At 33.0% G+C, this 24,272-nt stretch overlaps 3 protein-coding genes across 4 annotated transcripts; all 3 read right to left on the bottom strand.

The window, feature by feature from the left end:
* Nucleotides 1–2,421: 2,421 nt before the first annotated feature.
* Nucleotides 2,422–5,676, bottom strand: LOC113846660 (protein LYK5). The gene has a single exon (XM_027475155.1). It carries the CDS (start codon nucleotides 5,291–5,293, stop codon nucleotides 3,320–3,322), a length of 1,974 nt encoding a protein of 657 aa, XP_027330956.1. The 5' UTR covers nucleotides 5,294–5,676; the 3' UTR covers nucleotides 2,422–3,319.
* Nucleotides 5,677–7,292: 1,616 nt separating this feature from the next.
* On the bottom strand, nucleotides 7,293–16,588 carry LOC113846198. Of its 2 annotated transcripts, none has more exons than XM_027474189.1 (9): nucleotides 11,591–12,516; nucleotides 10,532–10,759; nucleotides 10,252–10,373; nucleotides 9,878–9,938; nucleotides 9,504–9,644; nucleotides 8,683–8,790; nucleotides 8,333–8,561; nucleotides 7,991–8,248; nucleotides 7,293–7,713 (listed from the first exon to the last, which is right to left on the bottom strand). In XM_027474189.1, the coding sequence occupies exons 1-9, from the start codon at nucleotides 11,750–11,752 to the stop codon at nucleotides 7,631–7,633; spliced, it is 1,392 nt and encodes a 463-aa protein (XP_027329990.1). In that variant the 5' UTR covers nucleotides 11,753–12,516; the 3' UTR covers nucleotides 7,293–7,630. The 2 variants fall into 2 exon arrangements, with proteins under 2 accessions (XP_027329990.1, XP_027329989.1); XM_027474188.1 differs by lacking the exon at nucleotides 11,591–12,516 and adding an exon at nucleotides 16,250–16,588 and having other exon boundaries at nucleotides 7,610–7,713.
* Nucleotides 16,589–17,810: 1,222 nt separating this feature from the next.
* Nucleotides 17,811–22,241, bottom strand: LOC113847323 (endoglucanase 11-like). Its single transcript, XM_027476339.1, has 5 exons — nucleotides 21,882–22,241; nucleotides 21,561–21,773; nucleotides 21,146–21,346; nucleotides 20,590–20,844; nucleotides 17,811–18,476 (listed from the first exon to the last, which is right to left on the bottom strand). The coding sequence occupies exons 1-5, from the start codon at nucleotides 22,134–22,136 to the stop codon at nucleotides 17,811–17,813; spliced, it is 1,590 nt and encodes a 529-aa protein (XP_027332140.1). The 5' UTR covers nucleotides 22,137–22,241.
* Nucleotides 22,242–24,272: the final 2,031 nt, after the last annotated feature.

Genomic DNA, 24,272 nt, shown 5'->3' with positions numbered 1-24,272 from the left:
GATTGACAACACATAGTAATATCAAGTTGGAGATGTAAACAGCGTTGGACTTCTTTAGTTTTTGCGCAGTTATTTTTCACAATATATATTTTGGGAATTTCTGATTGGTGCAATTTTTTTTTTATTTCTTCTAATTGGTCAATTTTGGTTTTGTCGAATATCTTATCAAATTATTCTTATCAACTAACCTATTGACTTAGTTAATAGGTTAATGAAGTTGTTTAGCAAATATAAAATAAAGAGTTTATAATGTTTAACTTTAACAAGCTAACTATTAATTTATTTATTATCTTTTTAATAACTTACATTTACATAATAAGTTCATAATTTAATTAGTTAAGTTACTTAACACATTTTAATTGATTATACAACTAATTTTATTAAACAATTCGAAATCTTAATTTTAGGATAATAAACTCTCAACTTTCAACTAGTGGAAACAAATAGAGACTAACTTTTTGAGAGTTTATAGCCTAACTTGTATTAAGTTTAGAATTAATTTATTTATCAAATAAGTTAAATTACAATTATCGATAGGTAAATTTAAAGATATAATAATAATAATAATAATAATAATAATAATTCAAGACTATATAGTTGTTAATATGCGAGTGGTCTACATAAAAGCTTAACTTTATTGATCTATATAAATGTAGGTTTGTTGACTTATTTAAAAGACATTAATGTTTCCTTTTACATAAGTTTTTAAGATAAGTCCAGTTTTTTTAAAAATCAACTCTTACAATAAATATTTGTATCAAATAATTGAAAAATAAATAAAATATATTTAAATTAACTATATTAAGTGTATAAATCAATTGATACAAATTTATATTAACTTAACAATTTATCTTAAGTTTAAGTATTAAATATTCAAAAGGATAATTTTGCTGATAATAATAATATTTACTTGATTGGAGAAACTTTACCTCCTATAAAAAAGATATATGCATTTTAGGAAAAAAATATATTTAAGTTAAAGGCTTGTATTGAATTAGTATCAGTACCTGGATAGAAAACAATTGGAATGGAGGTTACAAGGTTTTTGATATAAAAAATTATCATTTTATCTAAAACTCGGCAAAGAAAAGATACAAGGAGACCTTTAATAATTTTTATGAAGTTATTTTATAAGCTTATCATTTTTTTTAAATATTTTTATATCATATTTTAAAAATATTTAGAAATTAATAAAATTTATTGGAACTCAAATTCCAGATCACAATACATTTAAAGTAATTTCATACAATTGAATTAACATAATTTATAGTCAATGAATTTTATAAGTTTAAAAAAAATATAATTTTATAAAATGATATTTTTAAATTTGATTAGTTTTAATTATAAAAAAATATCCTTAAAAATGGACTAAAAATATATTATTTCTATTAATACAGAGACTAAAAATTTAATAAAATTGAACAAGGAATAAAAAGTTCATATTTTTATTGACATCATATTTTAGTGAGTAATTTATTGTCTATGCTGGGACTTGGGCTTCAGTGTTTGACTGAAAAATATATCAGAACAAGCTGAAAGCCCAAAACTAAAGCAACAAAATATAGGTAAGAATACCCACATTTGGACCAAGAAAAAACAGAGACCCGCAGAATAATAGTGGATCACAAGTGGATGGTTCAAAGCATGGAAATAGCAGGATATTCATGAGCTATAAACCAGACAATTTGAGAATAATCATATTTTATTAAAGGCTGTTAGATGCATATTTTATTTAATTAATTGGTCAAATTGGGTGCTAACCATGGGTTACTTTGACTGTGTAACATTGACAGTGATAGTCTCCTCCGTGACTTGGTCTTCACGTTGTAATATGACGGTAACTTTTCCATCCAGCTAGAGTCCTACACGTTCCATTTTGGCCTTGACCATCTGCATTCAGAACGTTTTCATCTTGGGTCACTCAACAGTTAGCGGAATGACCCAAGACTTTTTGCTTTTGGTCAATGAATGACCAAGACTTGAGCACTAAACAATAGTTTGGGATACCCAAATTCTAAATCTCAAATTTTACCAAAGGAAACAATGGACTTGTCCAAATTTGTGACCTTGAACTCTGCTTTTATGTTGTCCAAGAACATCATTGTAACCGTTAAAAAAACACTTAGGAATGGGCTGATAATCAGGTTGCACCCTTGCAGCCACTTTAAGATTGATTGTGATTATTGTTTGTAATTCGTTGGGTTTGTCAGAAAATCCACCTCAAAGAAGGGAAATCAATCAATGAGATTATTTTTTTCTGACACCAGAGTAGAACATAAATAGTGAAAGAAGGCAAGAAGCTGAATTGCTGGAGGCTCAATCGACATTCCATCCCTAGACGTCAAACATATAAACGTTGATTACGTTTTTGGGACAGAACCTCAAAAGGACGCTTTGTTTTTTTTTTTTTCTATTATAAAAAATTTAAGGTAGGTCAAGTCAAGCCTTATCAAATAGAAATTTAGAAAATATATGTTGCCTTATCATACACATTAGAATCAATGTCATATAAGAATATAATATGAAGTAGTCATGCTTCCTTGATTGGATGTATTTGGCACCAAAAGGCTCGAAATTAACGAACAAAAACAAAGTAAATTATTTAATCATTAAACATACAAGACTTCACAAATCAGGAAACAGCTTGTACCACCCAAATTCTAGAAGAATATGAAGGCAAGGCAAACAGATCCCTTTTCTGGCAACCGTTATATTGGCCAATGTTCATATTCCACAGTTTATTTCACAGAATGAAGTGAAACATCAAAAGGATTTTACATTGAGAAGAAATAGAAAATATGAAATGCATGCTCGGGCCTTCGAATTCGAAGTACTAGCTGAATTTTTTCTATAATTCAATTTGATATCATTAACAAATGAAACAATACCATTTATAATTCTGTTACAAAATAACATATTGAATTGAAGTTTCCATTTTTAGGAAGACAAGAATTTGCTAGTGTTAAGTGTGAACTTCAATTTGTGGTAGCAGCCATCAATACATGTGATACAAAGGAGGCCCAAAGAAAACTCTGCACGTACATTATTAAAGAACAAATTTCTTATTCAAACATGAGCCTGAGGCAATTGGCTAATAGCATAATGACAAGTTCTTGAGACGAATTACGCATTATCATCTACAATTCTGAATTTTAAACACCCTAAGTCCTTAAACAGTGTCACAACCTATTTCACGCCCTTTATCTCTCTTCCTGTTATATCACATTATCCACGCATCTATCACTTGTTTCTTTTCTCTTCTTATTTCTCTATAGATGTCTACACTTGAAAGGTTGTCTAGCAAATATTTTTCTATCACCTATCTGCTATCAGAGATTTGGCTAACAGATCTGGATCGATCAAGCTCATCAGATGGATCCCAATCCAAAGTAGAGGATTGAATCTTAGACATAGTCATGAAAACCTCAGAAATGTTTGGTCTTGAATTTAGGTCACGAGCAACACATCGTTTGGCAATCTCAGCCATAGAGTATGCCAAATCCAAAGGGTATTCATCCCTCAAAGTTGGATCCATGAAACCTTTAAGTTTCTCCCTAACATTATCTCCTTCAAGAACATGATTCACAGTTGCTGACAGCATCTGCTCCCCCGATCCATTCTTGTCTCCACCAACGGCTTCTCTTCCCGAAAGAAGCTCCAAAATCACAACCCCAAATGCAAAGACATCCATCTTTGGAGTAATCAAACCATTCTCAATATACTCAGGTGGCATGTAACCTTGAGTTCCCACCACATGCCTTGTCAATTGAAACCCTCCATCCCCTTGATCCTCCACAGCTCTTGCCAATCCAAAGTTTGAAACTTTGGCTCTAAAATTCCCATCCAAAAGAACATTACCACTCTTCAAATTCTTATGAATATGCGGAGGGTTGGTATAGTTATGAAGGTAATTCAAAGCATCAGCAATATCATGAGCAATCTGAACCCTTTGCAACCAACTCAAAGACATGGGATTCTGGTACTTCTTCTCAGTGTGAAGCCAATCATCAAGAGAATCATTCTCAGCAAACTCATACACAAGATAGGTGTTACCTTTGTAGACACAAAAACCAGACAACCTTATAACATTGGTGTGGTTAATCTTCTTCAGAATGTTGATCTCAGCTGAGACATCTCCTTTGAGAATCTTAACAGCAGCATAATCTCCCTTGAAAGAAGCTCTATAAACAGATCCCTTGATCCTGTTATCTTCACGGAAAAACCCTGTTGCATTCTGCAAGTCCTCAAACTTGTACACAGTCAACGACTCAATCGCATAGCGAATCCCTTCAGAAGAAATAGACATCGATTGCGTTGTTGGGGTAGTATCCCACCCCTTCTTGGTGGCTTCGGTTGGGGAAGAAGCCGAGAAAGGCTTCGCCGGCGGAAGCTCCGGCTGCCGCCTTCGGCGATAGAAACAGAGGAAAAACAGAGCTAGAACAAGAATCACCAACAGAGCAACCCCAACCGTGACTCCAACAATGACCCATTTCTTGGAAGACCCGGAACCTCCGTTACCCGCCGGAGGCGGCGGAGACTCCGTCGGAGGCGCCGCTATCTGTATTTTCGTCGGAGGCTCTGTTTTCAGAGGAACCGAAATTGGTGTAAAGTAGTAAATAATAGAGGAAGAAGTAAGCTCGTTAGCATCCAAAACGCTCTGTTCATCAACGCCGAAGATATCAGCGATGGAAGAAATTGATTCCCCTTGAGACACCAAGTACGTGAGCAAGTACTTGAATCCAGCATCACGCTGTTTCTGGGTTGGACACGCACACCTGAGAGGCACGTGCAGGTTGAGACCAGCGGTAAGGTTGCGTTCCCCAAAGGAGTTCTGAGCCATGAGTGCTTGACACGTGGTGAGAGCCCGGTAGGTGATGTTGGCAATGGAGAAGTAGGTTTCTCCAAGGGTCTTCAAGGTGTAGGAAGCGTTGTGTTGGTAGTAAGGGCCAGAACAGGAGCAATTGATGGGAACTGTCACCATGGTATCGGCGGGGATGGATTGAACGTCGGTGATGTTGTTGGCGGTGGCTATGAGAGAGGGTGTTGCGTTGAGAAGGTAAGAGATGGAAGATGGTGTGCTGTATTCTGGTGGGGATGATTTGAAGGTTAGGTATGAATTGCATGAAGGGATGCTGTTGCAGAGATTTCCCTTTGTCTCGTTGTATTCATTGTCACATTGTAGTTGTTTGTTGTTAACGTACGCTTGTTGTGCTCGTGATTTTTGGATGGAGGAAGTAACCAGCAATAGTACTAGTGTTATGGTGGTGGCACACGAGATTGTGTATGTGGCCATTTTGGGATGGTGAAGGTGCTGGTTGCTGCCTGCTGCAGAGGTTTAAATGAATGCGAGTGTTTGTTTTTTTTTTTTTTTCCTTCTTATGTATCCTTCGTTTTGTGGGAATGTGGAAAGAATGGTGTGGCATATTCAAAGAACGCGTCTTCCAGTGTTTTGACTTTTAATATTTTCTGGTCTGAATCGACATCATTGTAAGTGAATGGGGTGGGGTAGCAACCAAGTCAAAGACGTTTTGTTTTGGGACTTCTGCAACTGAAATAATAGTTCATGAGTGAGATTAGATTTTTACTTTCTTTCCACCCTTGATTTACTATCTAAATAGTTGTTCTTTATGGAAAAAATTAGATTTTTTTTAAATTTCTCCACTAGGGGGTGAACTACTTTTTCATTTGCATGTTTCTGCTACGATATAGAATTTGTTATATAAGTGCAAGACTTTTTACGTCATAGGAAAATATGAGAGATATACAATTCCCTCAACTGAGGGGATGTCACACACAAGTTGTTTATGTGATTGGATAATGTACCGTCTACATCCCACAACTAATTTTTAACTTGCGAAAAATTAAAGTGGCAGGGATAGGAAAACTGAACACACATAAATAACAGTTGTATGTTTTGGACTGAGGTATAAACAGTTTTCTTCTACTGTCTTTTTTTAACAATTGTTTGATCTACCACATTTGTTTTGGCCAGTGAAAGGCTGGAATATACATTGACTTCAAAACAGGACAGAGGCAAAATGCTAAGAAAAATTTACATTGTATATTTTTAAAATTTTAATTACAATATTTTATATTTTAACTAGGGTGTGCCAATTATTCATAGACCACAAAAGTATCTCAAATGGAAAAAGACACCCCGCTTTAGACGTCAAGGCACATCATCGATGCAACTGAGACTGGGCCCCAAGGAAGAAGAGAGGAAGTTGTTCATCATAGTTTTTGTTTTATTTTTTTTAGGAAAAATTATTGTATTATGGTTTTTGTTAACTTTAGGTTGACTTCGAATTAGGTGTTTTCTGGGTTTATCCGACATAAATTTGGAAAGTAAATATGCAATTTAATAATTGGTCTTAGAAAGTTCTTTCATTACACAGATTAATCCTTGAAAAGAAAAATTTGTAAACAATTTAACCATTTCCGCATCATGAAATACTTAGTAAGTCAACCAATTTCGAATCTTAATTCATAAAGACGGATACTTTTAGATACCAAAACACAAATGATTACCCAAATATATGTTTATTGAAATCAGTACAAGAAGTATGTATGCGTAGCAATTCAGATAAAAAAAAAAGTTATACTATCACAAATAACTTCAAAAATGACAGCTTGGAAAGGATAGTTATTTTTCTATTACCATATGTCCCAATCATAACAGCACAAACAACACTGCATTAATCATTAATAGTTGGTACCTTGACAACTCAAGCCCCATTTCACTTGGAAGAAAGCACTTTCGCTGTTAGCTGATCACAATATCACGACCACTTAACAGGTTATAGGTTTTAACCAAAACATTGTATCTTCTTTATGATGATAGTGAATAAAGTTTTATTTTTTACACAAATTGTCTTTTACATTACCTCTATGCCTCCATTTATTAAGAAAAGAGAGAAAAACTCAAATTCCTCCTCTCTTTTTTTTTTTACCATATATAGAGAGTGAAAGAGTAGGTTCAATAAAATTTCAATGTAAAATTATCAGAATAAATGTACATTACCAATTACTAATTTACTCATTTACAAACTCTCTCTCTCATCAATGCTTTTTAAAAAATAAGATAATTATACCTTTAGTTTTTATAATTAATACTTATAAATTAGTCTTTATATCTAAAAACATGTATTTTAGTCCCTATACCATTTTGTTATGTTTTAATCTCTATTATTATAACATTATTAGTAAAATTACTGTTCACTAATATTTTTTAAACTGTGTTATAAGAACGTGAACAAAAACCTAACAAAATATTGTATAAAGACTAATTTGAGAATGAGTATCAAATATATATAAGGACCAAATGTGTATTATATCCAAAATCATGGAACACAAATTTGTGAAATAACAAATTAATCAAATGAAGCAGCACCAAAAGTTAAAGGATTCCATCCCAATGACATTCTATGCATCATATCAAATGGTTCAACTGCTAATAAACTTACAAATGGAAATCAAAGCCCAACTTCTAACTGTACTTATTGATAAAGGATTGATTAGTGAAAACAGTAGAAGAATACTCTATACATTTTATTGACCTATAATCACTCATGTTAAATCTACAAAGGAGAAGAGAGCTCCCTTTAGCTGACTGTGTATGTATCTATGTGTGTCAATCGTACTTTCTTTTGCAGCTTCCTAGTCGGAAAACTCTGAAAGAAATGTAAGCAAGCCCTAGGAATGCAAGAAGCAACACTGCAGCAAAAAAAATGAAAAATATCCCTTAACCAAATGATAGTAAGAAAAATTAGAGAATCCACAGAAAAAAATTAATCATACTAGCATGAACACTTTGAAAGAATCGAATCCAAAGTACAAATATATGCACACACGAATGAAAGGGTTCATTAAGTCATGTCTTGGAGTGTGTGTACGTGCATGTGCTTTTGCATGCATAATTTCATTACAATGAATCAACACATATTCCAACTTGGATAAAATGTCAAGCAATTTGAACTTAGAAGTGACTTACCAACTAAGGCAAAACAAAATAAGATTGCCAGGCGATATCTTACAATCCATGGCAAACTAACTTCAAGAGTGCAATGCCTCTTATTATGTCCTGCTTTTACTCTGTCCCCAGTCTCTGAATCTGAATTCAGTGGTTGTAATTCCATTAATGAAACATTGACCTCTGTAACAGCAACACCATTCTTGTCTCTAACTTTGAATTTCAAAGTCACCGGGTGAGAGTCCCAATCTATTTCAATAGTTCCAAAGTTTGGCTGGCCTAACAAAAGCCCACATTTGAAACATCAAAACAAAGAAACCAAGGTAAATATACATACCCAAAAAATAAGGAGGAAAAGTTTACCATATATACAAGAACGGTATCGGCAACTTTGGCCCTTAACTCTCATTGTAGATGGGGTCAACCATGCCACAAATCTCACTAGAAAACGCAAGAAAGGTGGGACTACCTCCTCAATTGATTGAGTAACCCCACTTGAGGTTACATCATATAGTGGGTAGTCCAAAGCACAGTCATATCTTGTGATTTCCCCAAAGTGAACATCTCCACTTATAAAAAATACTCCACCCCTCTGTACAGGAAGGATTATTAAGATGTGAAAAAAATAATGAATAACAATATTACGTAAATAACACCATAGATGAAAAACATAGAAAACCAAGCTAGAAAATGAGTGCACTGAAAGTTATTACCTTACTATAAGCTATTAATTTGAAAAGGCGATCTCTTTCCTTTGGAAAATGACCCCATGATTCCATTGAGAACAATGGATGAATGGTTGCTGAAAGATTTGATATAACCTGATATATAGATTAATTGAATATATAAATGTGTATATGAAACAGGCAAACGTGATCAAACCAGAGATGGACCTATCTACAGGAGAGTTTGACTCCTCAAGCCTTTAAAAATTTGTGATAACAACGCTAGTTTTTATTTTATCCTATTATTTTGATGATTCATCCCCATAGTCTTCATAAAAATTTTGGTCTATAGATTTTTCCATTGTCCCCAATAAACTAAGATTTCTGGATTTATCACTAAACCAAGCATTGAATAGTTGGAATCTCTCAGGTATGAGTCATGTAACTGCATATTGGCTAAGATAACTAAATCATCAACATGACAGATAATACTACAATAAATAATAGTAACAAATTTCATGTTAACTACATAAAGAAAGGAGAAATATATCTCAATTTTATGAGGTGCAACACTTCAAGGAAGAAAATTGAATTCTACTGAGATCAGCAAGATTTCATAAGTAAAAGCCCAAAAGCTACTAAAATGCAGAACTTCACTTGCTCAGTCATTAAAACTACCTTCTTTTTACCTTTACCAGTCAAACTTATCTATACACAAGGCACCAAGAAAATGAGTATGACAGTTGATAAGGTAGTGAAAACTAATAAATATATTGATGTTATATTATATATTATGTTTAACACTAAATAAAATTACATTCTGATTAATCTTAAAGATAATAATAACAATTGATAACCAATTCTTGTACCTGAATAGAAGACCCAATAATTGTAATGGCTGTTGGTGGACCCTTTAGCTCTCTCTCCAACCATAACCATTGTGAATCACCTAAAATGGTTCCATCACTTCCTATAGGGTCTCTGTGGTATCTGGTATCTAGGAGGACAATCTGAATAGTTTTTCCCAATCCACAATAAAAGCAAGTATTAAACAAGATGCATGATTAAAACATAAAAGTTAAAATTCCATTTAGAAGCAGCTCTGCAGTTTTATCCTTACAGTCACAAGACATTCAAGATGATCATCATGTAGTGGCTACCAGCTTACCACACATAATAATCATGAAAGGGTTTTATGAATTAAAAAAAAGAATAAAGTTGATATTTTTAATCCAGTCAATACCTTGACATCTCTGCCCACAGGACCATAAGTATATGAGGCATATACACCAGCCTGTTTCCTCCTGAAAATTGAAATAAGAAGCTACAGTTAGAATCTAAATCTAAGCTTCTGCCGATGAAAGTATATTAATGATTGATGCATATATTAATCAGAGACTCAGACATGAAAAATTGTCTTCACTCTCCTTGAAGAAAATTGAGATTTCACAACCATTGATATGCATTGTGATATTCAAAAACTCCCCACAGAATCAAGTGAACAATTTTATAAATACTCGTGAATTATCTTGGATAGAATGTACAAGAAATAAGCCCAAAATAAAGCATAAAAATAAGTCAAAGATGCTAATGCAGAAAAGGAGATTATCCACCCACCGGAGGCTGTCTTGAGGTTCATCCAAGAAATCAAGAAGTAACTTTTGGTTGATGATTTTTCCATGAAATTCTTTTCCTGCATTATTTAATCCATAATCGTGATCATCCCATGTACCAATAACCTATAATAACATTCCAAATATAGTAGTTAGGCTAAAGAAGTTGAGTAAACACATCACCATTTTGTAAAACAATCCATAAACATTTGAACAATATTCTGCTTTCAATGAGAATATGAACTAGAAAATAAAAACAAGTATAAAAACTTAAAATGAAGCACCTCAGCATTCTCTTTAAGTCGAGCATAGCCAGGGTTAGAATTAGCCTTTCTGTATCTGGCCATCATTTCCGGCTCAGAGGACGGTACAAATCGTGGAACATTCTTCCATGGACCAATAGTCCTTTCTCGTCCAAATAATTTAAAAGGTCGTTTGGTGTCTCCATAAATGTTATCACCAAGCCATATAAAAATTTGGGGATGGAAGTCTACCACTGCATCCCAAATGTGCTGTCAAAGAAACACAAGACAAAGCATATACATATAAATGAGCTGACGTGAAAAAAGTTAAAGCATAATAAAAACTAACATTGATCTTCTCCTTAGATTAAAGCAGCCAAATGAGGCTGCAAACCCAAATTGAAACCAAAAGTAAATCAAAACGTAACTCCTCTCATTTAATGTGTAGCTCTAGCTCTGTGATTTCTTGAAAGAGGTAGCAAATATCATATCTAAATGAAAAATAAATAGCTTCCTGATTTTACTTCAACATGAATGATTTCAAGTGGTAAAAGTGTGCAACAGACAAGGAATTGAATTCGTTTCCCATATAATTAACTTTGATTTCTTGTAGGCTGGGATAAAAATTTCAAGTGCATCTCACCCTTTCTGAGAAGAATTATATCATACTATGCATCTTTATCCCAACCTATACTTGTCAGAAAGAACAGAAAACAGGTTCCAGAACTTAAGCAAAATTACAAACAAAAACAGTGCTTGGGTTTGTTACTTTTACATAAAAATAATCTCTCTTTTTATTATTTTACAAAAAAAAATGGAAAATTTATCCTTGATAGAATTTAACAACGTTTTTGTTTTTTTTAAGTTGAGTACAGAACTGCAGTTTGCTTAAAGCTGACGTAGCATTGGGATTGCAAACAGCACGTTAGTACAAGAATTGGGTCATCATGGTTGAAACAAAAAACAGAATCATTAGCATATCAGCTCCATTAAACGACACTGCAACATGGGCAAAAAATTAAACAAAGACAGGACAAAACAAAAAGAAAAGTAGAAGAAAGATAAATAAAAAAGCATAACAAAATAGAAAAATTTCGGAACCTGAGGAGCGCTTTGGTTGGAGCATGATCCGAAGGCAATTCGAGACACCACCCGTTCCTGCTTCTCCTCACTGTCGGAACCGGTAACGGGCATAGCAACGCCAACCATTCCGATCAGAACGACGACGTTCCACCACCGCCACCGACGTTGATAGATACCCATTTGCCCAAATATCACAACTTTGAATTCAATTTTTTCTCAGAGATCATGGAAAGGGAGCTTTCTCAGAATTTGAGACCAATGGCAGACACAAAAGAAAGCTTTCGGTTATTATATAATACTTTTTTTTCTCTCTTTTTTATAAACTTCCCAATAAAAAATAAAGAGAATTGAAAGTAACATTTTTAAAATTTAGGAATAAATAAAATGTCATTTTTCATATATTGAACACAAAATGCTTCTGTTTTGCTGCAAGAGATCACCTTAAAAAGATTCAGAGAAGTAATATAAGTTTGTAAATTATAAGTTAACATTTTTTAATGGATTTCTATAATTTTAAATTTAAGGTTTATTAATCTACTTTAATAATAGTAATAATAATGATAATAATAAAGTCTATCTATATTGTAAAAGAAAAGCGAAATCCATGAAGGAATGTCTCAATTTGCAATTCATGGACGAAGCTTTTACCATTATCCATATCCATAGGGAACCAACTTTATGAGCCGCAGTGATTGATAATGTTGGAGTTTGTGTAGACTGTAGTTGACCATTGACCAAACATGGAACCCATTTCTCCTATGTCATCCAAAAGCATACCTTTAAGGCGGGAAATCTGGACATTGTGCAATGAAACAAATCCTATATTATCACTTTCAACAGTTACACCCACAAAAAATTTGAGATTCTAAACAGAAATGCATATCCTCCCTTATGGCAATGGCCTCAATAATTGAGGCATCTTTTGTTCATTTGCTTTTTTACTGATTGATAAGCAAGTATTCACCTTGTTCATTGCCAACATTATGTTGTGGGCAAGAACAGGGAACTAGGATTAGAGGAAGAGGAATGGCCACGTGATTTTTCTTTCTCCAGTGATTTTGTTAGGCACGAGAATTTATATTTAGAATAGTAAAATAGTTATACATTATAATCAATAATAATTATCAATACGATGTACTGTGTTTAAATATCCCATCATTCCTGCGTGCATTTTCTATTCAACATCAAACATCTTCTACTGCACTCTGATCCAACCAATTGTTAAACTAAATTACTTATACATGAAGTGTGTCAACCAGGATTCTCCCATATATCAATTTTGCATAAAACAATGAAATCTAAAACTTGGTCAAAGAAGATGAAAAAACAATTCCCAAATTTATAAACTACAGACATAAAAATATTCTAATTCAAGTGTTCTAATACTTTCCACACAAATATTGGTCAAACTAAATATGCTGAAATATAATACAAGAAGTCTTAAAGGAAAAGCCGGCTATTATATTTCGCGAACAATTTGATGATCCACTCCATGCTTCTAATGAGTGGAACTGCTCCCATGGGACAATTCCCCAAGCTCCAAATTTCGCAACATATGTATGTGGAATATGAGCTATCTTTGGCCAGTCTCTACCAACACCTTTTCTGCATTCCGCCTCAAGAGCTGAACATTCATGTATTGATAGATGCTGAAGGTTGTTCAAGTGCCTCAAACCTTCTGGAAGTGAGTCTATATTATGACAGTCTGACATGACCAAAGATCGAAGAAATGCAAGATTATGAATCCACACAGGAAGAGATTTTAATCTAGGACAACTATGTATTTCAAGAGTTTGTAGTGAGGTCACATGCTTCAAGCTTCCAGGAAGAGATGACAGATTTGGGCAACTCAAGATGTACAAACTCCTTAGCATTGAAAGGTTACTTAGTTCATCAGGTAAATGATTCAAAACTGGGAAATACATTATTGCCAAGTGCTCAAGAGCAGTGAGACATTGCAGTCCAGTTGGTAAAGAAGTTATGCTATTGCAATTTTCAATAGATAAGGAATGGAGTTTGTGTAAACCTTGAATACCTTCTGGCAAAGCTACAAGGCTATGACACTCACTTAGCTCCAAGCATTCCAATGAGGATAGCTTTTGCACATCTTCAGGTAAGGTAAGAAGCTCTTCACACCAACGAATTATCAATGATTTAAGTGCCATCAAACATCCTAAGGTTGAGGGAATGGAGTTGAGATTTCGACAGGAGCTAATAGTTAGAGAAGTGAGAGAAGCATTGTTTCGAAGTAAGCTTTCTAAAGGAACCAATTGCCCTATAAATTGATCTATAATAAGCGTGGAGAGAGAGCAAGTATTCCTTGCTGATAATAGTATCATCTCATCACAGTTCATCAATTCCAAATGTTCAAGAGATGGAATAGATGGCATGTTTTTCAACTTAGGACATCTCCTGATGGTTAATTTAATAAGGGATGGAAATTCTTCTCCACCATTCATACTCCACCAAAATTCCAAATTGGGAAAATCTACAGTGGATAGCTCTTGTAACAACACGAATGTCCTTCCTGAGCATCTACCATAGAACTCTTTGCCAATGTTTGTCACACTATGCATTCCTTGCAAGTGAATAGTTTTCAAGAATGAAAACTTTCCAAGTGTGGGGAGATATTCACATCTCCTACAATTATTCAATACCAATTTGGTTAGACTAGGGAGTTTAACAACACCAATCCATCTTGGAAAGCAGATACCTGGATATCCTTGAATATCCAAACTCTTCAAATTTTGATGTGGTTCAATGCACTCAAAAACTTCACCATTCAGCTCGCAAGACTCATTTCTCATTGTCAAATTTCACGATAAACTTAATGAATGAAGATGTGGTTTTCTACTTAAGTATGCCATTGCATCCCGAGGTAGTTTTACATGCTCCATTTGCTTAATGTGCAGCTCGCCCTTCAGCTGTAGTCTCTGTAATTGCATGAGGCTTTTAACAGGCAGTGTTTGAAGCTGCAGCAACTGTCCAATATGTTCTGGCATGTGAGTTAGTCTGTCACAACCTTTATTTTCAAATGACTTAAATTGAATAATGTACATAACCCCGTTGGAAGTTCAATGAGTTCATGGCAGTCAGAAAGATCTAAAACTTCAAGCTTACTAGCATGGCAACAAAGCGTCTCTGGCAATGTCTCAATGACTGTGTGTGAGAGATCTAGATACCTTAAAGATATCAAAGAGGAAATTGAGTCATGCAGCCTTTTAATGCCACTGCTACTTAAATTTAGCACACGTATATATTTAAATTCTGCAAACCAATTAGAAGGGCCTTCTCCAAGGTGGTCTTTGGGAGAAAGTAAATTAAGGCTTCTCAATTTCTTAGCCTCATACAAGTTTTCTGGAATGGCATGTGCTCCAAAGTCAGAAACCACGGATGTGTGACGAGTTTGGGAGAGATATCTTGGCACAGTACTAGATTCTATTATCACAAATTCATTCCCAGCAACCAATTGCAAGAGGTCATGAACAAGATTGTGCATTCTGCATTCTATTACATCACCATCACTGCTCCTTCTGACAACCTCAAAGAAAGAGATCCACATTAAGTCCTTGAAATATTCATCTCCAATGTCTTCAAGTGATTTTTCTCCTTCAGATGATTGAATCAAGCCTTGTGCAATCCACATTAGAATTAACTTCTCCTTCTCAATGACATAACTCTTGGGAAATATAGAGCAGTACATGAGGCATGCTTTCAGATGAGATGGCAAATGACTATAACTTAACCTTAAAGCCGGCAATATTCCATTCTCACCTTTAAGCACATTCCATAGTTCATTCTCTTTCACATACAACCAATTCCTTTCATCTCTTTTCAAGCGCATGAGACTCCCCAAAGTTTTTGCAGCCAAAGGTACACCTCCACATTTCTTCACAATCTCTTTTCCAATTGGCATAAGCTTTTGCTCGCACTCCTCACCATGGATAAAAGCCCTTTGCTTGAACAACTCCCAGCAATCTTCATCAGATAAACCCTTTAAATAATAAGAAGATATTGTACCCATTATTGAAGCAACCTTTTCACTGCGGGTAGTAACTAAGATTTTGCTTCCCTCTACACAACCACTCAGTAGGATCCTCAGTTTATCCCACTCATCATGATCTTCATTCCACACATCATCCAGTACAAGTAAATATCTTCTATGCTGCAACAAATCCCTGAGTTGACACTGCAGCACATCCATTCCAGCAACTTCACATCCCCTTTTGGTCACAGACTCTATGATTGATCTCAGAATGTCCCTCACATAGAAATCTTCATTAACAGAAACCCATATTTTCACATCAAAACCTCTAGTCACCCTCTCATCATTGTAAGCTAACTGAGCAAGGGTGGTTTTGCCAATCCCTCCTAAACCAACTATCGGAATGACTTGAACAATTCCAGGACTTTGGTTTCCCTCGTTCTCCAGAATCAGCTTCAATATTTCTCCCTTATCCTTTTCTCTACCAAAAACCTCAGTGTTGATTATAAAAGACCCAGTTTGTCTCCTCCCTCCAAGTCCAAGGAAACACCCTTTCACACAATTCACCTCCTTCAAATGAAAACTTGACATCTCACCAATTAGTGCATCAATATTCTGCCTAATGCGTTTCAACTTACGGAATAGTTCAAGGCAACAAGCATATGATCTAAAAGAAGAAACGCATTACTTACAAAGCCACGGCGAAAGTGGCGAGATGGTGATGACAATTCATCAGAAAAATGACTTATGCAGAACTCATCAAGCAAGTCATCTGCATCATAAGCTACACCTCTTAGCTCTGAGAGCCATAACATGAGAGCTTTGTCACTTGTTTGTTGTTGCTCAGCATCTTCAATCAGCGGCTGAATATGGCGTAAGGCACGTCTAAGTTTGTCAATTTCATCGCCAAAACCGCATGCCTCCGCCACGAGCTTCAAAATATGGCTTGTTACTCTCTCAAAGATCACTTGCAACAGTGGGCACACCACTATTTCTACCATTGAAGCCAATAATGAAGTGTTCAAACTAAACAATCGAAACAAAGAAACAAGACCCAGAACTTGACTTGCTGAACAAAACTACCATAGTAAACAAGAAAGTAACTTTTTCTTCCTACATCACAATCATGGTTGAAGTGATGCATTACTAGCTCACAAAAAAATCTTGTGTCTGTTCTGCTACGGTGTTCCAATCTGTAGCATGAATTGACACGTTAACAAAAAAACTAAATATTGTGATCGCATTTTTTTTTATTTTTGTTAAATTTATTTGATAAAATCTTATAACCAATTATAAAGTTTATGTGGTTCTTTAACATTTGATCATATTATCTTACTTAAAATATAAATTCGGAAACGAATACCCATAACTCAATAAGTCAACTGACAGGATAGCATTGCTAGATTGTGTTCACAGAATAAATAAAATAAAATAAAAAATATTGCATGAGACTCTGAATTTAGCCACACAATTCTTATGGTTTGACACTTTGACTCATGACTTACGATAACTCATCAAAAGGAATCAAGGGTTAACCCAACAAATTTTCGCTAATACGTAACGTAATTCTCTCGATAACATACTTATTTTATATTAAATTTACCGTATCACTTGTCTATGGAGTTCTCTTTGAAGGAAATCATTGTAATGATAATTGTAAGATTATTATTTTTGCCTTTCAAATTTAAAGTCAATTTTAATATCGTTTTTAAATTTTTATTGTTTATCAAATTAATTTTTTCATTATATTTTTACTTTTTTTTATTAAAAAGAAATAGTGAATTAGAGGGATTTCCTACAACGCCTGTATTTTTATGTTGAAATGAGTTCACAACTTCTGTCATTTACCTATTCAGACAGAGAAATTTTCAATAACCGATAGCCTCAACAGGGAAGCGTATTGTTTTCATTACAAAAGAAAGGGGAATTTTTTTAGAATTTCGGCACTACACGAATAAATCATAAATGGACCTTTTCATTTAATTGATTGAGCATTGTACCCAAATTCAATTGTTTCATCCAAACTCAATTTCACAAATGTAATGATGCATATCACTGATGCCATTTGATAAACGGTTTTAATTTGTCTGGGATGGATTCATAGATTTGTTTAACATGAAAGTACATTTTGAGGCCATAAAATCTAAGCTCAACACGAATCAGTACTCATCGATAAGAATGTAAAACACAAATAAAAAAAGGGTCTAAAGTGGCTTATGAAAAACATACATATCATTATATTAATTTACTATATTATTTGAAGGAAGCAACCAAATGTGAATTACAATCATGAATCATATTTTGGTTTTCTATATGCAAGAACTTTGCAAAAACAGCAACTAAGGGGGCAGTATTGTATGTGCAAGCCTCGGTCTGCATAAAGTTGTTCCTTTTATCCTCAAAATTGTCTTGCCAATCAGGCCCTCCAACCAAAGCCCCAACTAGAACATTAGGATTAGGGGCCTGGCTACTATACCAATTATCATACCCTTGGGTACACCCTATGAAACCTTTATTCCTTTTGTATGAAACAATTGATGCCCCTCTATGATGCACCCTTTTAGGGTAGTTTGGGCCATAGCCCACTAAGTAGCTCATGTTCATTGGGTTAGAGCCCAAAATGTAATCAACTTGTGATTTAGCAAAACTTAGAATTTCTTCATGATCCACAATGCCCTCATGGCAACTAAGCTTTTGATTTGTGTTTTTAAGGTAGTCAGAGTATGTTGTGAGCAGAAATGCTGCAGTTGAAACGTATTGCATGTTGTTCCACTGTCGGATATAGAGTAATCCAGCTGGGGTACGTTCCACGTTGCTGCCATTGTTTTTGTTGAGACATGAACATATATAGTACTCTGCTTTTGATCTATATTGTTCAAGTATTTCACTGTGTTCCTTGTGTTTCTCTTGCTTCAAGAACTGCAAAAGATGAAACCGTAGTAAGATTTCAAACACTAGCAACTCTTTCCTTAATAAGCAGATAAGTGGAACTTGTTAATTTTTATGATTCAACTTTTCTTGACGTTCGATATAAAGTGAATTCACTCTCTTCCATAGATCTCATGATCATCACGTAATGATTTATTTTTCTCCAATCAAACATTATGCAGTGTACTTTTTATCTTAAAGAAAGACCACTCTTGGGTTGGGTGGATAAAATTAAAAAATAAACAAAATGCAAACTGATCAGACCAAGTACAGGTTTGATTAGGGTCAAGTCATTTTTTATACATTTTTATATCTTTTAAAAAATTATCTATAAATATCAAAATAATATTAAGGAACAAAAAGTAAATTTACATTTTTTAAACTTTTACAAAATTTTCATAAAAAATCCAAATAAAACTAAAAAGAAGAAAAAATCAAAGAAAATAAAGTTGTTAAGTTGACTCTATAACTTAATGATCATATATATTATATTTTTTATTTTAATTTAACTCAAATAACTAAACCTACTCAAAAAATTTAATTCGGATTAACATTGAACTCACAAGCTTACTTATAACCGCAATCACTTTGAAAATGGTACTTCCCTTGAATGGATTATTTTTCAAATATTTAGGGTTTGATAAATAAAATAAGATATGATACATTTATATTATCCTTTTTTTTTTTTTTGCAAATTTTATCTTGTAAGACAAATTTTTTTTTTTATCTGGTTTTATCTAGATCCGATACAGAATGCGCACTTGAATGTGATAGATGAATCTATCGCTAAAGATTTTTTGCATACACACATACTCAAATTCAAAAGCTATTTAAATGATATTAAATCGCTTGTCACTCACACCAACTTTCGTTGATCTGAGACATAAGTTAAAAATAAATAAAATAAAAAACATAATATATATGTAATTTTTTTATTTTAATATATATCAAACATAAAATAAGATAAGAAACTAATTTTTTTTATTTTATTATAATACTCTATTTTTTCACGTCTACTTGATAAACTCGTACAAGACTTACGAAGAAAGATGCATATGGGTGTCATGATGTATCTAAATAAAAATCACATCCATCCAAATTAAAATTTGCCCGAAACTCTCCAACATAGAAACCTACATTATCTAACTTATGTTACTTATTAAATATTTCGAAAAAGATCATTTAGCTCTAGTCAAGTAAGAGTAAAATGGTTGGAGAAAAAAATAAAAAATATAATAGATGATGCCATAAAAAGGTAAAAATATAAATGTAAAAAAATAATAATTATAAATATTTGAAGGACAGTTGAGCAAGAACACCCCAAAAAATGCGTCAAGAGTAAAGGATATGCGAACTTTGTTCAGGATGCTGTTCAACCAACCATTAATTTTTGTAAATTTTGTGTCCTTTTGTAACTTAACCATATAAATAGAAACTGAAGCAGATTATGTGGCTGGAATGCTGTTCCCTGAGCTATTACTTTGCAGATTTGACTTTTTATACACGATGTATAATTTAGAAAGTAAACAATAAAATGATATACCCAAATACATGAATGCAATATATTTTTTTATCTTCTAAGTGCACTTTTACATTTTAAAATATTCAAAAATCCACAGTTCTTATTTATTTCCTGATATTTGTTCTCATAAATTTATCTAAGTGAAAAAAATGAGATGTTTGGGCACAAAGTAAGGCTTTCAGACTCTGTCATTTGCCTTAACCATAAGCCAAACCACTTTAATTACACACTGATGCAAAGCTAAAGCACCAGCTGCACATGACCTTGTACTCGGACACACTTTTAGTATTTTATGTTTTGAATACACAAAGATAATATACTAATATATACCTTAATTCAAGCATACTCCACAAATGGACCTTTAAAAATAAAGTACTAAGATTTAACCCATCATTTTCATTTTAGAAAAGCAAAATCTAGATAAAGTTGGAGAGAAACAAGCCACTCACATGGGAAAAAACAATAAGAAAGATTAAAGGGGTTGGAAAAACAAACACAGAGAAAGACTAGAAGATACATTTGAGGTATTTGAAGGAACAATACAGAGGCATAAAAGAGTGTTGTGATTGAAGGAAAGTTTACCTTAGAGACTATGACTTGGAGACCAGCATATTTGACGTCCCAGCTGAACTCTGAGATGGACCAACCAATGCCACCAAAGGTACGAGCCTTGGAAATAACGTACTCAAAATACTCTTCCCTGTCGGTGGCCTTGTAAAGCCACGTGGCTGCCCACAACAACTCATCCATGTATCCACTCACCGACGCATAGTAACTCTTCACTACTCCAACACTTGAATCATAATTTCCTCTATACTTGTCCCCGAACTCAAACAGCTACACACACACAATAAATATTAATTCCAATAATCTTAACAACGATATTTACAAGATTAGTAATGATAAATTTTTGTTAAAAATCACAGAAGGGTATGTATGATATTTTTCTATAAAAATATTTCATTTAGAATACTAACAATGTCCATTTCTTACATCTCTCTCCAATTATTAGTTTTTGAAATTGAGAATCTCGTATAAAAGTTGCTACAACAATCATTAATTATAGCGCCTAGTCAAAACCAATCAAACAAGCAGAATCACACAAAGAGCATTGATTTGATTAATCAATAGAGCTTACCTGTTGTGCATGGTGAAGAAGTAAGTGAGAGTAATGTGGGTTTGTTTTCCTGAACACAATGGAGGCAGCTGCCATAGCCGCTGCAGTTTCTCCAGCCAGATCTGAACCTGGATTCTTGTCATCTATCTTATATGCTCTCCGTGAAGTTGTCATATCTTCTGGGCGTTGCCAACAATAATGGTCAGTGTCACCATCACCCACCTAAAAAAAAAATTGAGAATTATATCATAAGCCCTTTTCAATTTATGTCAATAAATTTTCTAATTAATTTTATGATATAAACTTCTTATATAATAAAAGATTATTTAATAAATATTTGATTAAGCTATTATCCAAACACATCTTCTATCTCTAGAACCAATGTTTCTAAGTAAATCAGTGAAAAATAATGAATGGGTTGAGTGAATTGAAGTACCTCTGCCCATAGGACAGTTGGACTAGTGTGAGCTTTGATGAAATAATCAGTGCCCCATTTGATTGCTTCCATTGTGTGTTCTAATTCACCTGAATCTTCAATTTCTTGCCTATACTCTATGACACCCCATGAGAGCATTGTCACAGTGAATGCCATTGGTAAACCAAACTTCACATGATCCCCTGCATCATAGTACCCTCCTACCAAGTCCACCTACACACACCAAAAGCTTCAATTTTGACTGGGAATTGGCATACCCAAAAAGTGAAAGACAATAATTTGATATGAAGGAGCATGTGGGTATTGAGAATTTGGACCTACCCCTTGTTCTAGGCCATCAGTGAGGCCAGAATGGTCACGCCAAGATACACGCTGGTTGTGAGGTATCCTCCCAGAGCGTTGCGCTTCAAAGTAGAGAAGGCTCTTCGAAAGGGCATCAGCATAATCAAAAGCTTGGGTGGTAGTGAAGATGGTGAAGATGAAGAGAGAGATACAACAATGCTGTACAATTATGGGAATTTTAGAAGCTCCAAAATGGTGTTTCAGTTTCTTATGCGGTTCTCTGGCTTCATCCATTGCCCTCCTTCCCTCCTAAACAAACTTTTTAGGAGTGAAGGGAATTGGAAAAAAGTGAAGCCTCAGCACAGTGCAGCACACCAGTAGTGGTTTGAACTTTGGAGTGTCTTTTAAAGCTTGAGATGTGTGTGCCTACGATCTATCTAAAATAGGTTGGGATCTCTTTGGGAGAGAGCCCCACAAAATGAGAATGTGAAACTCTCTCCCATCACTTTAATTTATGTGTTTCTTGCACACAAAGGGTGAATGTTGCAGCACTTGGGTGTCTCTGTGTGTGACAACTAAGGAAACCACCTTGCTCTGTTGTTAAAACTCACTGTGATTTCAACGCAGCTATTCCCTCCATTTATTACAAGATCCCTTTTTTCTCTTGTGAGTTATTGCGACATCCTTGCATGTGTAGCTGTTCTTTTGGTTACATGTGTAGCTTTGAAGTCTCTTTTTAAGTTCAGAAAGGCCAGTAATATTTTCTATATTTATTAAATAAAATTTATTAAAAAATATAGCAATCATATAAATGTACTCTTTCTCACCTCTAGTTTAATGTTTTTAATTTATACTTTTATGATTTTTAATCAATTTTAACATATTAAAAATATGTTATAAAAAATGTGTTATTGGTATTTTTCTCTTTTAATTTCAAAATGTATAGTATCAATGTTTTGAAGAATATTAAATTTTATAATTTTTAATAAAATTTTATGAATTTAATTTAACTACATTAATAATGTAAATATTTTTTTATATTGATATCTAATTATAAATCATCATGCCAGTAATAATAATTAATTTTTATAACAATTAATATAAAACCACAGCTACAATATATTCTAATTATTTAATAATATAAAAATATTTTCATATTAACAATATACTAAAATTAAACTCAAATTTAATTATGTGTTCTTTTGTGTATGTTAAAATTTTTGATAATAATTATTCTTTTTATTATTAGTTCTTTGACATTTTAGTAACGTTAGTAGTATGTTTATTTATTTTATTGTCATTTTACATTTTTTTTTTTACTTTATCTTTGTTAATTAATGTCCGTTTCGTTGAAAATGTAATTTTTTTCAAAATAATATAGTAAATAGGAGATATAATAAATAAATAAATAAATTTTATAAAAATTAAAATAGTAATCATTTTTAATTTTTTATTCAAACATTAATTTAAAATAATTTGTTAGCACTCATATTAATGTAATAAGTTAAAAAAACGTATTTTTTAAGTTAAAAATTAAAAATGAGTTAAAAATATGTACACGTAATAAGATTAATTCGGATGAAAAAATTCATATATAATTTGAATTCAAAATTTTATTTAAAGAGAATTAAAGTTTTATTGCTCAAATTAAGCATCTACAAGTGAGTTAAAAAAATATTTTAAAAGTGTTGATTAAAATATCCAATATATTAAAATAAAATGAATACAGCCCATGTTTTATTATATAAAAATTGCTTTGACTAAGAAGATCGGATTCGCTGAAGATCTATGTGATCCACGTTAATTAATAACACGGATTGCTAAGTCTAATATTTATTTATTTTATTTATTAAAAATATATTTGGATAAGATATTTTAAGTGAATAATTATTTTTTAAAAAAAAATTACAATTTGCGAGTCAAAATTTATTGTTTTAATATTATATTTTAAAAACTAATTTTTTATTAGGATTTAGAATTTTTTAATTTTAATCTATTAAAATTTTTAATTTAAAATTCAATATTGATGTAATAAATTTTATCACATAAAATTATAATTTTTTTTAAAATAAATTACTTATTTAAAATATCTCATTCAAGCACTTTAACTGAAAGATCAATTAAACATAGACAACTTCTTTTAATAATTTTTTTTCATACATGCATGCCACTGAGAATTGAACCCCATTTAACATACTTAGAAGATCTAATCATCTCCTAATTATACTGAACTTTGTTGATACTCTAATATTTACTCTAAGCAGTTATCACTGCATATTCCTTTAATTAAATTAAGGAATACGCTTTAAATAAATTTTTACAAATATAAAACTGAATAATAACATCAACAACGTTATCATTTATGCAGAAAGAAAGATTAAAAAAATCACAAATTTCTAATATAATTACTTTGAGCTCGTCATTTTCATG

Source organism: Abrus precatorius, unplaced genomic scaffold (assembly GCF_003935025.1).
Source record: "Abrus precatorius isolate BTA unplaced genomic scaffold, Abrus_2018 Scaffold8, whole genome shotgun sequence".
NCBI lineage: Eukaryota > Viridiplantae > Streptophyta > Magnoliopsida > Fabales > Fabaceae > Abrus > Abrus precatorius.
This window is presented reverse-complemented; position numbering and strand designations above follow the sequence as displayed.

Excerpts from the sequence above, each read along its gene's own strand:
- LOC113846660 (XM_027475155.1), bottom strand. The coding sequence starts at position 5,293 with ATGGCCACATACACAATCTCGTGTGCCACCACCATAACACTAGTACTA.
- LOC113846198 (XM_027474188.1), bottom strand. The coding sequence starts at position 16,558 with ATGGTAGAAATAGTGGTGTGCCCACTGTTGCAAGTGATCTTTGAGAGA. Across the intron at positions 9,939-10,251 it reads GAACCTCAAGACAGCCTCCG|GAGGAAACAGGCTGGTGTAT; the intron begins GTGGGTGGATAA and ends TTCAATTTTCAG. Across the intron at positions 8,791-9,503 it reads TTATTGGGTCTTCTATTCAG|GTTATATCAAATCTTTCAGC; the intron begins GTACAAGAATTG and ends TCTATATATCAG.
- LOC113847323 (XM_027476339.1), bottom strand. The coding sequence starts at position 22,136 with ATGGATGAAGCCAGAGAACCGCATAAGAAACTGAAACACCATTTTGGA. Across the intron at positions 20,845-21,145 it reads TTCTTCACCATGCACAACAG|CTGTTTGAGTTCGGGGACAA; the intron begins GTAAGCTCTATT and ends GTGTGTGTGTAG. Across the intron at positions 18,477-20,589 it reads TCCAAGTCATAGTCTCTAAG|TTCTTGAAGCAAGAGAAACA; the intron begins GTAAACTTTCCT and ends CATCTTTTGCAG.